This window comes from Papilio polytes, unplaced genomic scaffold, assembly GCF_000836215.1.
Source record: "Papilio polytes unplaced genomic scaffold, Ppol_1.0 DF823980.1, whole genome shotgun sequence".
In the NCBI taxonomy this organism is placed as follows: Eukaryota; Metazoa; Arthropoda; class Insecta; order Lepidoptera; family Papilionidae; genus Papilio; species Papilio polytes.
The window spans coordinates 1424301-1443561 of NW_013525224.1; the positions used below are offsets into that span (position 1 = coordinate 1424301).

The window sequence follows — 19261 nt, forward strand, 5'->3', positions numbered from 1 at the left end:
CAGACGATGAAAATTTTCCATCGTCCTTATAATTTTTAACAACGCATTTAGTGAAATGTGAATTAAATTTTGTCGTGGAACTTTCATCTGCGTCACAATAGTGTCTGGGCAATCTCAGACGATACGACGCAGAAAAGTTACGTTTTAATATTAACTTTTATTTTTTTAAAACTGCGAAGGAAATTTTGATGAATTAAAACCAACCAAGATTTTAATGGAACTGATGGTGCAACCAATTTGCATTTCAACCAATTTTTATAAAATTCAACACTCGTAGTTAAAACAGGACGTCCGGTTGAATCAGCTAGCCATTATCAAACTGCCCTTGTCCCTACGGACGGCACATTATGTGCTGCTCTTCCATGCATCTCATATCTGAATTTCTTCTTACGCATAAAAAAAAAACGTAAAACTTGCTTCGATCTTCCGCCACCTTTATAGCCATCATTAATTTTTTTTTATATTATAATCATGCTAATGTTATAACTGCGAAAGTTTAGATGGATGGATGGATAGATGTTCGTTAGAGTTTGGAACGTATCTGAATGAAATTTGGCATAGATGTAGAACACGGTCAGGAAGAATACATAGACTACTTGCATTTGACAGAGTCGCGGGCGAAAGCTAGTAAAAAATTTTATGGAAAATTCTATCTGTGTTGAAGGTAACATCTTATCTTTAGTTTTAAGTTCGTTAAAGTCCTTTTGCTATAAAAATGTTAAAGAAAAATGTAAAAGATCTTTAAAAATGACATCGTTAGATACAAGAGTCCTGGAGTGACCTTGAAGTAACCTCTAGATGTCTTTATTTTTCTACTGTAATGTGATACTATTACGAAGAAAATTTATGATGCAAAAGTTACGAGAAGTGGCAACCTCCGCAGAGAACAACCAAGAAACAATGATATATAATTAGTATCGTTACACACGTTTAGTTTTCAAACAGCCAAACTGAACAGTTCTTAGTTTTAACTGTACAGTTAAGCTGTGGTATATTTAACGTGAATCAGTCCAAATGGTTTTCTTAAAATAGAAGTTTTAGCTTGATGCATTTATATGATACGAAGAAGTGAATGTAGCCTAAATAAAATGACAAAAGCATGGTTTTAACTCTCTAGACTTAATAGTGGCTTAATTGTACAGTTATTCAATTTCAAATCTGTATCTTTACGAGACTATCATAAATCATAGTATTATTAAAGATGCGAAAGTTAAGATGGATGGATGGACGTATGTTAGAGTTTGGAGCCTAAAAGGCTGAACGGATTTCTAAGACATTTGGTACAGATGTAGAGGATAGTCTAAAATAACACATAGGATACTCTCACTTTTGTTTTCTTAATTTTACGCAGACAGAGTCTCAGTCGAAAACTGGTTTTAGAAAGAAATCATTGAAGGTATTTTTCGCATCAAATATTCTTGTTTTTGTTTCAAATAGTATTACCAAAAGAGGTATTTATTTTTAGCCGTCCGAGAAAAAGGTCGTTAGTAATTTCCATTTTAATATGTTAAAGGTAATTATGTCAAAAACATCTTAATTTCATAATTCATAAGTCCTTCAGGCAATATTCAGCAAGGACATTTTAAACCAAATGGTAATCCTAACAATGTTTTTGTGTAGTAATTTAATATCCGTCGAGGGTACAACGTAGTGAATATTAAAATCAAATACAATTATAATTTTAACGAATATATTTCAAGTTTTCACAAATTATTACAAAATATAAAGTGAAAAAATAGAATTGTTACAATATGTGTGTGGGATGTGTGAGTGCGAGTTTCCGAACGAAGATGTAATGATTTTGACTGACGTATGGAAAAAGACAGAGTGAATGCATGTAGATGTATGTAGATGCCCCGTTCCGGTTGGGCGAAGAACACCGCGGGGTTTAATGGGTAGTCCGGACGAATTATGAGGCCGAGAGTCCCACACGCTGTCCCTGCTGCCTCCGCAGCACGGACGGTGCTCACGGTTAATATAGGTGAAGCAGCTCAATTCGTATTTTGAGACACAATTCGCATGAGCTGCAAATCACCGGGTTCATGGTTCGTCAACCAATCATAAAGCTAATAATTTATTCGTCAAGTTCAGTTCAAAGGTTCAAGACTGAGCTGATCCATTCAAGATATATCGTCACTTTTGTCTTTAACATATGGGATCAAGCTTCAAGATGGAATAGAATAATAAAATAATGTACTTTACTTATTAGTCACGTGACATGTGAACGTAGTAACCAGACAGTTTGAAGCTAGCCGTTAGTCCTTGGTTGCGGTCGCTTATCTCTCCCGGTGAAGCCGCAAGGGAACACATTAGGTTAAGGCAAACTAAACTAATTATACCCGTGTAGCCAGCGAGCACGTTTATCAATGCATGACCAGCTGTTTGTTAAATTCACGTTTTGGAGTAATTGAGGAAGCTTTGAAAGTGATATTAAACTAATTTACAACTCTTTTAGTATTCCTATCAAACTGGACTTTGATCGCGTCTTCATCTGCACAGAATTTAAGAAAGTATATTAAAAACATATGGAAATAATTTTTAAAATCAGTCCAGATTTTTATGAATATTTACGATGAAATCTTTCTAAGTTAACTAGCTTTCGCACGGGACTCCGTCGTCGTGGAATTAAAAAAACGAACTTAAATATGTGATCTACCAGACTATCCTCTACATCTATGCTAAATTTCATCGAGATCCGTTCAGTAATTTAGGTTACAAACTTTCGCATTTATAATATTAGTAAGATAGTATAAGTGTCGATTTTAAAATTGTTTAGTTAAGAATTTCAATAAACATTTTCGAGGACATTTTAAGACTAGATTCTGGAACATTATCAGACCGTGAACACAAAGACAAAAGGATTCTTTAAAGTTAATCGCGTTTTCGTTCTTCGAATTATAGATTTTGTGAGACTTATTTTTTTAATATTTATTTTATCAAGTGATTTTTAAAATTGGTTTAGCTCTCGTGTAGCTTCTGGATATTTCTATTTAATTACATCCCGGAAACGTGTTACGTTACGTTTACGTTTCGTAATATTATATTATCAACAAGGGTCCTCTAAATACGCGATGTGAATTCTTAAATAAAAATCGAGGGTTGTCACAGTATTTACTAGTCCATAAATCTTTTCAAACAATCCATCACACACGGATTGTAGCCATCTTTATATATTACACCATTCGCACTACAATAGACATTTATTATTGTTTGGACCCTATGGTCAAAGGATCTTCGTCTATTATTCGTTTGTAGAATACTAAAAAAAGACTCAAGACCAACTAAAGTAAACAAGTTTGTAGAAATAAGTGTATTTTTATATTATTACCATAAATTCAATTTAATAAAACAGTTAATGAGTTAAGAATATTTTATTATTCGAGAGTGTTGAGAATTTATGTCTGAACGAAGACGGGCCAAATTCACTTTCAGATTATAAACAAGGGATTTGTTTCGAGTCGGTTTGTTTACAGTCGGCCAATTAGAGGTACAATTACCATTTTACACAGCGGTGTGATTTCAAAAAGATATCTGTATTTGAATTGTATTCAATAAAGCACAGCCTATTCAGTAACTTGCTCGAAATAACGTAATAATATTATGTAAGATTTGAACAAGTTATTCAGAATCACGATAGAAGATGTAGACTCGTAAGTATTTACCGTTAATTGACAAGGACTTTTAACAGTAGAATTTTACTTAGGTATTGTCGCATTTAAAATGAAAATAAAAAACTACTGTATGCAAATATGAGCTAGTAGAATTCTACACTATAATAAAAAACGATGTGCATTTACATCACCGGCCTATAATAACTGTCTACTTCCTTCCTTTGTGTTCATACTTCAGTATAAATTAAATTAAAAATTAGACACAGACCAGCTTTACACGGACACCTAAGCGTTTACAGACCATATTATGTCATATTACACAAAACCCTTATCAACTGTTTATTTAAATCTTCAACAAGGATAATTTTATTTATTGGACTAGATTATTGTAATTACAACATAACTAATTAATTCTATTAAAACATATCTGTGCAAACCAAAAACTATTTTTTCTGTCTGTAAGCTACTCCATGTTTATTCCGAAACCGCAGAACCGATTTTGATAGGTCTTTTACCAGCAAAAGTTCCAGAACTTAGCTGATATATGCGGATTACATTGCCTTTTTTCGTATTAGTGGGCAACAGTAAAGTTTTATTTAAATGTGTTAAATTAAACTTCATTTTTCAATATACCAGTGTGTGATATTTTCAAACTTCCCATGGGATATGTCAACACGTTGCAAATGTAGCGTAAAAATAACACATCTAGCTCTCAAATCCCAAGACACTGTCGGATAGCAAAGGCAATTCTTTGCCCTTACTTTCCGAGAATACGAAATGCATTTTATTCCAGTATTTTATAATAGAACGAATATCTTGTTTTGTTATCAATTCGCTGTGAATGACAAGTTATGAATAAGATTAGGTACAACATTTTCAGTGATATATTTCTTACTTCTTACTAATATTATAAATGTGAAAGTTTAGGTGGATGGATGGATGTTTGTTAGAGTTTGTAGCATAAATGGCTGAACAGATTTCGATGAAATTTGGCATAGATCTAGAAGATATTCTGTAAGATCACATAGGCTACTCATTTTTGTTTTTTTAGTCTCGCGCGAACGGAGTTGTGGGTGAAAGCTAGTCTAACATAAATGTGAATGTTTAGATGGATGATTGTTTGTAGCGTAAACTGCTATACGAAAATCGATAAAAATAGCTATTATATACTTAGAGGATCGTCTGGAAAAACACATAAGCTACTTACTTTTTAATTCCACGCTAGTGAACATAGAAATATGGATGTAAAATTACGTGTCACGATGTATGGCTCCGAACTTACTAATAAAGTTATTGATAAAATTTCGTAATCTATATTCAATTTAAACTTGAAAGACAAGAAAAGAACCTCTTTGAATGAGTGATTAACACTAAAAGAACTCATGTTTCTAACTGCATCAATATTTACAAAACGCCTGCGCTTTTGTAATATACCACGGAGAAAATCGTCTAAGTAGTTTCATTGAAAGGTAAACCGAAAACAAAAGATTTACCAACGGAATAATAGAAATAGTATCTTTAAACAACATTAATTCTCAAATTAATTTAGTTTACAGAATAAAAAGATGGCGGTACAATTAAAGGGAATACAACAGCTGCTTTGTCTGAGGGAACTGTATACAAAGAGGGTCGAATTATTCACTTGCTCAGTAAATAGTAAATACGCTGTTACAGACTTCAGTTCGAAAGCTTGTTATTTGCATCTTAGTTATTTAAAACACGGTTATTTTAAAGTAGCTGTTTTTGTACGGCTTCATCTACATGAATCCGTGTTGCAACCATAACCGTTTTTTTTTAATTTATCTACCCCTAAATTAAATGGCTTTTATATTAAAATAAGAATTATTATAAACATGTTGTGTTTTCCTATATCGTTCTAGTTCGCGACTTCGTCCATGTAGGAAAAGTGTTTACGTTATATTATATTAGTATAGTTACACCTAAGATTAAAGTATCGCAGAACTGTTGTGTCGATTGTCGATTGTTTCGCAGCCAATTCAACAGTTTAGTTAGACAACTAAAATCGAGTAGTGTGCTCACCTCCATATAAGCTTACAGGAATCAAAGCGAGACTTCAGTTGCACGATAGTTTAGTTTTTACGGTGCGCAAGTTTAAGGCAGAAATTCAGATGCTGGGATGTTTTGGGTGACCACAATTCCAACTGATGTCAAGTATCAATTTGACAATATGTCACGGCTTGTCAAGTTGTCAAGCAAGTTTGTAACTTGTAAACAAGTAGGTGTAGGATTAACACTAACTGAACAATAAAACAATCTTAGATTGCAAACTTCATTGACAATTCTGTCAAACTATTAGAAGTCACATAACAGTTTGACAGTGGCTAGGACTTTGACAGTTCGTGAATACAAATAATTCAATTAAACATTCAAACGCCTACAGTTTTAGTATCCATTTCTAATTAACAAGGTTAATTAGTTTGACGTTCATTGATTTGTGTTTGTGAAAATTAAATAACTAATAGATTCTAGTGTTAATAGTTTAATTTGACACTTGAAATAAGAACAGTTAGTACATTAGGAAAAGTTTGAGAGTAGTCCCAGTGGTGGAGAAATTAAGGAATAAAAGGTTAGCATGGTATGGGCATGTTATTAGAAGAAAAGAATCGCATGTAACAACAGGGACGTTAGTTATGAATGTGAAGGTACACTGGTAAATACCAAAAGAGATAGATGGATTGCGTGAAAGCTGACATGATCAGGAAGGGAATGATGATTGAGATGTTAGAGTTATTTGGAGGATGAAATCCCAGTGCGCCAACCCTACAGGAGTAGGATAAGGTAGGACAGATGATGAGTAAGATTAGGCTTTGATTTAATTACTAATCGCTGTTTACCCCTTTGGTGTACTGGAATGTGTTATAATACGAGAATATACCTTATCAATATGGAAAAACTGTTTAGAGTGCATAAGACGTTTCGAACAAAAGAATATCATGATTTTATTTCTTGATTACAGAAGTAGAAATAGCTATTAGCGAATTTTTTATACATGTTTTTGATATAAAGGAATTCTAGGTATAAATCTTAAATCTAAACTCGACGAAAACAGGAAAAGCGAATGGAAATCAATAAAGCTCTTTTCATGACTTATTTTTATTGCTGCTTTTTACATAACTGAATATTATTTATTCCGTTCACATAATTCATTTATACGTTTCTGTCCTCGTAATAATTATTTTCTAACTAAAAGTTTTAAAACCATTCTAGCTAATGAAGCTATTCTTTAATATTTTCAACTTATTGCCATCACATACCCTAACTCAGGGCACTAACGGCTGAATACTGAAACGACATTTAAACAATAAACAGTGTCTTAATAAAGCCACCGTTAAACTCCATCTTACAATTATTATAAATGCGAAAGTTTAGATGGATGGATGTTTGTTAGAGTTTGTAGCCTAAACTGCTGAACGGATCTCGATGAAATTTGGCATAGACGTAGAAGAAACTCTGAAAGAACACATAGGCTACTCACTTTTGTTTTTTTTAATTCCTTACGAACGGTGTCACGGGCGACAGCTAGTATATCAAAAATGTTGATTTATGTCAGACTGTAAATGGCATTTAGTTTTAAAATATACTTAGATGCAATAAGTATGAGGAGTACATGTTGTTAAAGCCTTAGCCTATTATCAGCATTTGTCTGTTCACTACTAGACTCATGTCTAGCATTAGATGATGATGGTTGTAAAATTAATACTCGTAGTTTTGATTTGGTATTCCAGTCTCTTAATAGGGAGTTGACGAGACAATAAAATGTTCATGCTAATCTTTGCTGTCTTGTGTTTTTGAGATCTGATAATTATATTATTACTGAGATATTGGTAAATTTTCAATGTCTTTTTAAAACAGAGCGTAGGCGTGTAATATTTTGATCTTATAAAATTTAAGTAAATTTATTTAGGTAATTTCTTATCATTCAATTTGAACTCGGGTTTATAAATATAAAAAACATTGCTATAAAAATTAAAAGCATTTCTTCCTTTCATATTAATGAAATTTTGATGACCACTCTCCCTTATTTATAAAAACAAAAAATCTGAACATTTTAGTCTAAATTATTTCAAACGAAAATTTCGTTCTCATTATTATTTTGTACTAGCTTTCGCCCGCGACTCCGTCCGCATGGTATTAAAAAAAACAAAACCAAGTAGCCTATGTGTTCTTCCAGACTATCCTCTACATGTATGCCAAATTTCATTGCGATCGGTTCAGCAGTTTAGGCTACAAACTCTAACAAACATCCATCCATTCATCCATCTATCCATCCATCTAAACTTTCGCATTTATAATATTAGTAAGATTAAACGTAACGTAATCATTTCTATTCCACTGAATTGATAGAGACTCGGGTGCATCCGGGAAATGAATCTAAAATTCAATGAATTTCGAATAGGTTTAATTTGCGCGTATTGTGTTAGATTGAATTTATTATTACACGATGGATAATAACTAATTCAGTGTGAAGGAAAATGTCTATTAAAATCATTTAAAATATTGATGAACATTTTAATATTACAATTAATATGTGAAGGAAAATTTTCGATATAAAATATTTATTTCGTTAAAAATTTACGTTCTGTTATTAATTTTGTTTAATTGTATTATTTACTAGTTCTCGTGTGCATCCGCATGAGAATATAAAAACTTTATTTTATTGTTTGTCAAAATTAAAGTTACTAAATAACCTTGCTTCCTTAATGTTGGTAGTTTGTAGTTTATGGTCCCTTTCCCACATCAAGGGTTTTTTCTAATTTATCTACTAAGTTTAATAGCGTGAAAATATATAGCCTAAAGCGTGTCGTATGTGTAGGACTTTTTATTACAGAATATATTAAAAACATGTTGTAATTGTTGACATCCAACGCCATGTAGTAGTGTGTGTTAACGCTTTATTATATTGGTATAGATATACTCGTAGATGTTATAAATTTTTAAATTCTGGGGTTAAAGTGTTTACAACCTATACGTAAGTTATGGCCCTAAAACACGATTTTAATTCGTGTTTTAGGTATTTTTTTATATTATAAGTGGCAAACGAGCAAGCTCCCACCTGAATCCACCGAAATGGAAAGCGACCGCTGCCTATAAACATCCGCAATTACAGATGCGTTGCCTACCCTTAATTGGCAGAGGGGGAGACGTACATAAAGAGGATATTTCCCCTTCCTATGCGTCTCCTCCACCGTCACATCTACTTTTCCTTCCCATCCTTTCCTCTTAAGTAAAGGGTGGAAAGGAAAAGGGACTAAAATTAAGCCTCCGGCACCACACTCATTAGACGAAACGCGGAATTGCTTCCACTTCACGCCTGTACTTTGTGGTCGTGGTATTACACCGGGCGAACCGATCCATTCGTGCAAATATGTCAAAGCGGGCTCTACCACTGTTTTTTAGTTTGGATGGATATTTATAATTTGGTTCTTAGTTTAATCTCATTGTTTATTCAATTCACGTAGTTTAAAGGTAATCCTATTGATGAATTCTCTAGAGCTGAGTTATTTAATTTACTTCTAAGGTTGTGTGATTGACAATTTTAATTAAATTTATTAGACATTTTTACAAGTATTTGTAGATCTTATTTAGAGTTGTGGAAACGTATGCTTGATTATTTCTGTATTTGAGTTTTTTAAACTAATGTGAATAATTACTAATTGATATTATAGTCTTATATAAATTAACCTGAGTTTGATAGTTGATTTTATATGTAATAAATAAAATAAAAATAAAAAAAATAAAAAAAAATAAAAAAATAGTCAATAAAAAATAAAAAAGCCTTTTATTCCATGCCATAGTTTACAAAAGTTTAAAAGAATTGAATGGTACATGTCTAATTATTGTCATTTATATATTTATAGGTATAATTATTTTTGTAATAATATAAAATTATTTTTTAATTACCCTTTCGTTTGAAGCTAACGTAACAGATCTATTTATTTCATCGCAAGTCTGTTACTCAACTTTACTTGGTAATTTTCTTTCTCTAGTTACTTAACTCGTTCTCATGTTATACGACCCAACAATTTTATCCCAGTTAATTGAAACTAAGTAACGAAGCTGTATTTTTAGACGTAACTTTAGAAGTATCGCTAGTTTCAACTTAAATAGCCTTACAGTACATTGAAATGAATCTCGAACTCTTTGCTTCGGCGTCGCTTACAATCTGTCGGATGTTATATTTTAATGAAATTTTGAGTGTAAGAGTGGCGCATCATTTAAGACATGTTTAAATATCGTTTCAGCATTTGGCCGTAAATTACTAACTATTAAGGGCCATTCCCACGAATCCCAATTTACAACAATTGTCTGATAGCAATACAACGTCTAAAATATGTGACGAAATATCGAATTTTGTTACCTTTACTGACAGTATTATTATTAAGCTATTTGAGCATCTATCAGCCAGTGGCAGGACCGGCCCTAAGTATTTCTATTTGTAAGAGATAATTGAATCCATTCTTGTATTTTGAATGATTCTTAAGAAGCAACAGAATATTATTTACTTCTTATCATGAAATCAGATGAAACTCGATCACTTATCGAAAGGTATACGAAAATAACGACGCAACACAAACCAAAACGTATAATTGCGTTTGTGGTTTCCGGTACTACAAATTCTTGTTTCCACAGCACAAACTCATTCGTTTTTCCTTTGCAGATGCAGAGAGCGTGTAACACAATCAAAACATTCAAAGTGACAGTGGTACATCGAATAAAATGAATACGGAGACAATCGATTTCCCTGTAACGTTGGCACTGAATTAATCATGACGTCATATCCGGATCAGTTTAACGACTCAATAGTGAGTGCAGATGACTTCCCGTTGCTGATGCCACGCTGGGGTTACGTGGTATCCGCCTTTGTGCTGTTCCTTATTGGATTCTTTGGATTCTTCTTGAATCTTCTTGTCATTATTTTAATGTATAAGGATCGACAGGTAAATTAAATTATATATAAACATTTTTTTCTTTTACGTTGATCATGTCGGCTGGTAAATTATATTTTTTTATTTCGCTAATATATAAAAACATGTTTTGTTAGAGAATTTAAAGAGTATTTTCGAATTAAATTTTACATTTCATAGAATATATATGTTGGTTTTTAAAATACAAAAAGTGCAAACATAAAAGTGTGTAAACATGTAGAGAATTTTATATTACTCGACTGACTTCTTAGGAATACTTAATCTGTCTGCAAAACACGAAAAGTATTTCGTATTTAACCTTACGTTTTTGATCGTGAACTCTCTGCGGGCACGTCATAGGCTTCCCGGATCGTTACGCTGACACTTGGGTCCCGCCCTTTGTGCTCCAAAGGTTTCCACCCTGAATACTAAATCTGGTATCACTTTATTCAGTATTTTTTAAGACCAACAAGAATTTCTTTCTATCCATCATCATCCTGTTTTTATACCAATTACGTAGGATTGTACCAGACTTCTCTCCTTATTGATCTATGTTCGATCATCACCGTCATCTTTCATGCAGTCCAACCGTCCATTCAAAATAATCAAAATTATTCGAGCTGTTATAACATCATAAAGGCAGCAAATATATGTAGTTATATATTTGCCACAAACAACAACGGTCAACAAAGTCAATCGGTATTAGTTCTCGCGATAGCTACATTTATTGTAACAGCAATAAATTGTGTAAGGTAATAAAATCTTTTCTATTTAAAATACTACCGAAAGCCCTCAAACAGAGCGAACAACTTCATGTTTCAGATGTATCATTATAATCAAATATCGGATTCAAATATCGGATATTAAAAATAATAATTGATCTCGTTTGTTACAGCTGTGGACGCCACTGAACATCATATTGTTCAATTTAGTTTGTTCAGACTTCTCTGTATCGTTGTTAGGGAATCCATTCACACTGATATCAGCATTGTTCCACCGATGGATCTTTGGACGGACTATGTGCGTGTTGTATGGATTTTTCATGGCTCTATTAGGTGAGTATTTAAAAGTCTTATAAGAAATGTTTTGTAAAATTGCATAAATGTAACAATTGCTGTTATCTGCCACAGTTATTGTAACTTTAATGCTCGCTAGACCTGAATGGGAAATGAGTCTTTAAATAGGCATTTGAAATATCACTAAAATCTGATTATTGACAACGATTTATCAGAAAATCTATTTAGAAAAGGTTAAACGGCTGAACGGATTTTGATGAAATTTGGTATAGATGTAGAAGATAGTTAGGAAGAAACATAGGCTACTCACTTTTGTTTTGTAAAATTCCACGCGAACGGAGGCGCGTGCGAAAGCTATTACAATTATTATCACGTTCATACCTTTTTCAGGGATAACCTCAATAACAACATTAACAGTGATCTCATTCGAGCGGTACATAATGGTGACAAGGCCGCTTCGGTCTCGACGACTCAGTCCGAAGGGCGCGGCAGGATTGGTGGTCTTCATATGGGCTTACTCCTTAGCACTTACAACACCACCTTTGATGGGTTGGGGCAGTTACGTCAACGAAGCAGCCAATATTAGGTAAATTGAATTGATAAAAACAATTTTATATCTAACACATCAAATTTTGTTGATGCACGAACAGATTTTGATAAGATTTCAATGAGGTTTTGGCTTATGGTAAAAAAAGCATCAATGTCTTCTAAATATAATAATGTGTGCTCGTTTTATCACACCAAAAAAACAAAAGCTACCTTTTTCCCACAGAAGCCAATTAAATTCTTGACGGGACTGGAATGTAAAATATATCCTTATCTTGTCAAAGAGTATGTAGTCTGCGGAATTTAAATTTAAAGTCTGGACTCTGGAAGAGGTCAACAAAATAAATTTTTGTGCTCAAGATTTACAAATACTTCGTAAATAATAACTCTTCGTAATAAAGAGTTACTAATTATATACTAATATAACAAATAATTGGTTAACAGAGCTTGTACTTTCTCCTCATATTTTAATCAATACTTCCAAGTAAAGTTCTAACACATAAAATGGATATTTGAAAATGAAACAAAGACGCGAAACAAGAATCCGATACATCTCCGTTCATATTTTAGTTTCGTGGAATCAATGTAGCTGTCGAAGATATCTTGTAGCTGACAGTAATCGATTCTTTTGACGTAAAGGTGAAAATATCAACTACAATTATGATTTCAAGTTATGGAATAAAACTAAACTATTACAACTGTTTATCCTCGATATGATTCCTCTAAAGTGGTGCGCACACTACTAGATTTTTAATTATGCAGATAAACAGTTGAATTAGCTGCGAAACAATCGACAATCGCACAACAGTTGTGGGATAGTGTAGCCAAAAGGATGCGCACTTATAATAATTAAATAGCTTGGTTTGTGGATAAAAATGTTTGCGTCTTAAAATTTCAGATGTCTGTTACTTTATCTACAATACTTGTTCTTAATAATTACGTCTAAAATTTCTAATATCTTTTTGTTAACAGTTGCTCGGTGAATTGGCATGAACAGTCGGTCAACACCCTGACGTACATTCTGTTTCTATTCGCGATGGGTCAGATCGTTCCTTTGGCGGTCATTACTTTCAGCTATATTAACATCATAAGGACTTTGAAAAAGGTAATTGTTTTATTAACTATGCACAAAAGATTTTTCTTAGAAATTAGTTAGCGTTTTTTATATCAAAAGTATTGAAACCAGTATAACTAGAGTATGCATTTAAGTTCTTTTAGGGCCTGTCCCACTGCCTGATAGAGGCTCAGATAGCTTAAAAATTATGCCACTGTCAGATGATGATGCAAAGTCCGGTAGTTCCATCGCATAATTTACACGTTGGATTGTTATCAGCCAGTCCTTATTTTTGTACATTCAAAGCCAACACCTATAATGACTCTCTGAACCATTATACACTTCTACCCACATGATTTCTTAATTTCTTTTTACTAAATTGTTTAATTGTATGGTTGAAGTGTTATTTAAAATGTTAAGTGTAACTGTGTTATGGAAGAACGGAGTATCCTGTCACACGTATTTTATACTTAAAAGGATGCTCCAACAACTGTTTAAAACTTTTGTTAATCTATTTTTCAAATATACGAATTTATTATTTATTTATTTATTTATTTAGATTTTGTAGAACATGTGCTTAGAACCTAGAGTTAGTAGCACATTTATAGATGTTTTTCCAATTGCTAGAACTCTCAACGTCTGGGCCGCGTCAGTCGCGCAGAGTCCCGGGCCACTGCGATGGTGTTTGTTATGATCGTGGCGTTCACAGTCGCGTGGACACCGTACTCGTTATTTGCCTTGTTGGAACAATTCGCCACTGAAGGGATCGTGAGTAATGATTTATCTATTTGGCAAACGACCAACTTGAACATAACTTGAAGATGTAATGGTAGTGATAATAGAGATATGAAAAATGATCACTAACTTAACGTATTATTCATAAAGTTTATCACACGAGGAAACATAGACATCTTATTAAAACGTTACGTTAAAAACAATTTGGTAAAAGAAAGAATGGATGACGTAAGTAGTGAATTATTAGAGAATAACAAACTGTTTTGTAACATTTGCATTTTCAGCAGAAGATTTCAAACACTTTATATTTTTTAAAATTAGTTTTAAATTATGTAGGAAAATTTCAGTAGTTAAGTAATTTTATTACAGATATCTCCGGGCGCAGGTGTTATTCCAGCTCTGATCGCAAAAAGTTCAATTTGTTACGATCCGCTTATTTATGTTGGAATGAATACCCAGGTTAGTACAGTTTTTGACATTTTTCTTGTCCTAATTTTTAACATGAAGTAGTAGTGTTATATGGGGTATCTTTTTAATTATAATTCTATTTTTAAAGTTCTTTGACTTCGTCCGAGTGGAATCCAAAAAAAACAAAAGTAAGTAGTCTATGTCTTCTTCCAGATTATGCTCTACGATTATGCCAAATTTGCTCGGAATCCTTTTAGTAGTTTAGCCTACAAACTTTAACATGCATCATCATCTTTCTCTTTATCCTTCTCCCGTAGGGTCGGCGCAATAGGTTTTTGACCTCCACATAACTCTATCATACGTAATCTCAGTCAACGCTCTTTTGATCATGTTACCTTTCACGCAATCCATCCATCTCTTTCTACGTCTACCTCTTCCGTATGTACCCTTCCACACTCACAACTAACGTTCTCCTTGTAACACGCGATTCATACCTCCTCATAACATGCCCATACCATAACAAACTCTAAGGTACATCCATCCATTTAATCAAAGTTTCGTATTTATAATATTAGTAAGATTGACTCCCTTATTTCCAGTTTCGACAATCAATTAGAAGATATTTTAGTGCGCACGGCAGAGGAAATTCTCAAATAAAGAAACCATGCCACAATACAATATTAACACAAAAACTCTCAGCCGTCAATGAAATAACTATTCGATACAATACATCTGAATCGAATTTGTTAAGTTCACCTCAGAGAAGTGTGAAAAGTAAAGTCATATCTGACAATCGCAATGATGCTACGAGAAGTGATATCAATAATAGAAGCTATTCGAAAATTCTCGAACTACCGACAATTCCGGAAAACAAAACACCATCGGACACTGATAAATCTGGCGAAACAGTATGTGATGATGACACCAGCACAGGTCAAACTAAAGTAGACAATTTTGTGGAACCTTGTAAACTAGCAGACCATTCTTTAATTCTAACTATAGTTGATTCTGAAGGATTCTTTCTCACTCAAGCAGTCAAACGGAATAATAACATCGAAGATCTATGGAAGATATGGAGTATCGACGGTTTAGAAATACATTCAACTGACGCGTTAAGATTAGATGATAAAATACAAATAACAAGAACATTGCAAACTATGAAGCATAGTTACTCATTGGATCTTAGCTGTGTGCAGGAAAAAGGTCGCATATTTTCAGTAAAAACGAAAAAAGAATCTTACATTCCGGATAAAAGTTTACGTATGGATGTGATCGATCCCAGATGTTTAAATCCAGATTCAAATGAGCCTAGTTTAAGGAATTGTGTTTGTTTAAATGATAAATGCATCGACGACATTAGTTTGTAATTATAGTCCCAAGTTTGAGTGAAATTTGAACTGAAGTTTTATCTAGATTTTTATGATCCGATCCCAGATTTAGGATTATCTGATGGTGCTGCTTAAATAAACGTTACGATACACTAAGTATTTATACCTTGAAGCACAAGTTAATTGTTATAAGTAAGATTAGTGTTGATGAATAGGTGTAAAAAATGAAAATCAAAATCCTGGGTGTTAGTAGACCTTCGTTGCAGGAACATGACATTTTTCTAATAAAAACTATACCAACACGCAATAAGGATTCTTTGTGATGTTTCGTGTACTATCGAAATAATAAATTGTAAATTGTCTGATAACTCGAACGTGTAAAATATGTGATAGAAATATCGGAGTTTGTTCCTTTATCTGACAGTGACGTCATTTTTAAGCTATCTCAGCCTTTATCAGCCAGTGATGGGACAGTCCATAATCAAGGACATCATCAAGGAACTGTGATAGGCGGCTTATGCCCTTGTTACTGTGTAGATAAATTAATATATTTGTAAAGAAAAACGAATTTAAAGACTTCAAGAAAGGAAACATTCGTAATAACTATGATTAGTTTAATTTTAAATAGTATTTGTTATTAGTCAAAGTACTAAATAAACGGAAAGGTTTCTATAAAGCGATGTTACGCGGTGTAACACGACATTTGCATTTTATTACTCGTTGCAATATAATAATATCTTCTGACTTTAAATGTACCGTGTAAAATTTTTATTACACCGCGTAGCTTTAGTCAGCGCCACGGTTTTCGTGTCGGAGGCTTAATTATATCCTTTTCCATCCTTTTCGTATAAGGAAAGGATGGGAATGGAAAGTGAATTGGAAGGTCGAGGCGTCTCCTCCGTCGCAACGCAACGTAACGCATCTGCAATTGCGGATGTCTGAGCAGCGGTCACTTCGCTTTTTCGGCGGATTCGGGTGGCCGCTTGCTCGTTTGCCACCTTATGTTATAAAAAAGTTCTTGGTATTGACCGATGTTACGATGTGAAATTTGCATCGAGTGGGTTATCACTCGATGGTTACTCCGTAACACTATCTTTTGACTCAATGCTCGCTGTGTCACGTGTTACGTTACACGGTAACGTCGGTCATTAAGCACCTAGATTAATAAATTATAGCAAAAGTGTTACACATATCCGTGATATATTTTTATAAACGATTAGGTATGTAAGTTATTTTAATATAAGCGTACGTTAATAATAATTAGGTTAACTAAATGTTAATGCCTCACTCAGAGTACGTTCACTCCCATATAGATTTACTATTAAATTATTTTGAGTGCGGCATTTTAATAACTATGTAAATAATTTTTAAATACATAAGTATTAAAAAATATTTTATTTTTGAAATCACCACAAAATAAAAAATAGATTCTAATAAAATTATTCGTTAAAATTTTAAAACATTTGAAAACTATTACTGAAACTACTTATTATTTATGAATATGCAATAGTTTTAAAAACATCATTGTTAATACAATTGTTTAAAATATTATTTCTTAAGGATATTGTCCTTAAATTATTAAATACTAATGTAAAATAGATAAGTTTATAAATATTATGTATATAGGTTTAAGTTTAATAAAGTAATTTCCAGTTTTCTTGTTATTTAACCTTCGACCACATATTTTGTTGAATTAATCCGATTAGGCGAGTCACCCGTACTCAGATAATTCTGTTCCTAATTGTTGGTTGCCAATCATCTAATTAAACTTATTGCAAGTTTCATCCGCAAGGAATTAAAAAAGTAAGTATCCTGTGTACTTCCAGACTATGCTCTATATCTATACTAATATAATATAGCGTAAACACACACAACTTTGTGGCGTAAGATGTCAGCAATCATAGTATATTTTTGAATAATACTTTCTTTTATAAAAAGCCTTATACTAACGACACGCTTAAGGCTTTTTTCACGCTATTAAACTTATTAAACTTAAAGTGGGAAAGGGGCCATAGCTACAAACTGCCAACACCATGGAAGTAAGACTGTCATAATTTGTCATCATGTCATGTCATTTTGACATTTGCAATTGAGAATTTGACAATTGTACAATATTTTTTCTATATTTTCATGCAGATTAAGCTGCATGGGAACAGCTAGTATATGCTAAATTTCATCGAGATATGTTCAGCAATTTAGGCTGCAAACTCTAACATACATCCATCTAAACTTTCGCATTTGTAATATTAGTTAAATTAATATTAGTAAAGTTATTTAAATTTGACTTCACGTACAAGATAATCATCATCACCAATACAATTAGGGGTGACTAGGCCATAGTCAACCACGCTATTCCACTGCGGGTTGGTTGACTTCTTTGAATTTCTTCACAAGCATGCATCACAACGTTTTCCTTCAAAAAATAACGTCGGATATTATATTAGAAAATAATACGATAAAATTTATGCATATTTATCATAATTTTTCGATAATAAACATCTGGAAGTCATAAATCCTTTATTTCTGCTTCGGAATGACATTCCGCCCATGAATATTTTATTAACAAGAAAAAAATATTCGAAAGGCTACGAAAAAATATCGTAATACTGTTATTTATTTGGTAAACGCGGAAACGATCTTTTCCCTTCCACTCGATTTATACGATGTTTTTAGTTTATGTAAAAATTTTCTTATGGTAAATAGCTTGATTCGAATCTAAGCTGAGTAAAAAGTAATTTTAGAACGTTCATAATTTTAAGATCGCTACATGCGCTCAGTTCTGACAGTTTTAACTGAACATTTGAACTGTTTTAGTTCAAACTGAGAATGTGAAGGTAAATTTTTAACTGTACAGTTCTACTGATAGTTAAACGAGTCTAAATAGAGAACATTCATAATTTTATTTAAAGTATTACATATTGCTTTGTTGATTTAACCATATTTTTAAATCAACGGAGTACTATAGCATATATTTAGCAGCATAGCTTATGTATGAAGGTTTATCATTTCTGTTTTTTTTTTCATACTTCGGATATAAATTACAATTTTACTGCTATAATGAATGACTAAATTTGGAGGGATGGATGTATGGATGTTTGTTAGAGTTTATTGCCTAAACTGCTGAATGGAACTCGAAGAAATTTGGGATAGATATAGAGGATAGTATGGAAGAACACAGAAGAGTCGTAGGCGACAGGTAGTTAATAAAATAAATATTTACTGAATACAAGAAACCTTTACCTCAAGGGCGACAAGGTCTTTTATAATTATGAAATATATGGATAGCAGTTCGAGTATTATTTCCCGATGATAATATCCATACTTTTAAACTCTAATAATGTCTTTCGTAACAATCCTTAATTCCTTGTTGAATTATTTGTTTGTCCTTTTCATGATTTCTGGTGAGTATATCAAATTTATTGGATAACTTTTCTTCGTTTATTATAATAGCATATTATGTGGAAATGTAACATCATTCTTTCACAAAATAGACTAATATAACTATCGTTGTCATTATTACATTAGTAAAGAAACTTTCAGAAGTAGTTTAGATATATTTTCTTATAGGAAATACAAAACTGAGGAAGAATTCTATGGAGCCTTAGAGCGGAGAAATTCGTGTTACGAATGTCTATGG

General features: G+C 32.7%; 1 protein-coding gene across 1 annotated transcript in view; it reads left to right on the forward strand.

Annotated features, from left to right (window-relative positions):
• LOC106101519 (parapinopsin-like) overlaps positions 1–15950 on the forward strand; it is a 25696-nt gene extending 9746 nt beyond the window's left edge. Inside the window, exons 2-8 of the mRNA XM_013280772.1 lie at positions 10291–10570; positions 11433–11592; positions 11944–12139; positions 13072–13204; positions 13781–13921; positions 14258–14347; positions 14896–15950. Of these exons, the coding sequence (XP_013136226.1) occupies positions 10400–10570; positions 11433–11592; positions 11944–12139; positions 13072–13204; positions 13781–13921; positions 14258–14347; positions 14896–15663 (1659 nt within the window). The 5' untranslated portion in view covers positions 10291–10399 and the 3' untranslated portion in view covers positions 15664–15950. The remainder of the gene's footprint in view (positions 1–10290; positions 10571–11432; positions 11593–11943; positions 12140–13071; positions 13205–13780; positions 13922–14257; positions 14348–14895) is intronic.
• The last annotated feature ends 3311 nt before the right edge of the window (positions 15951–19261 follow it).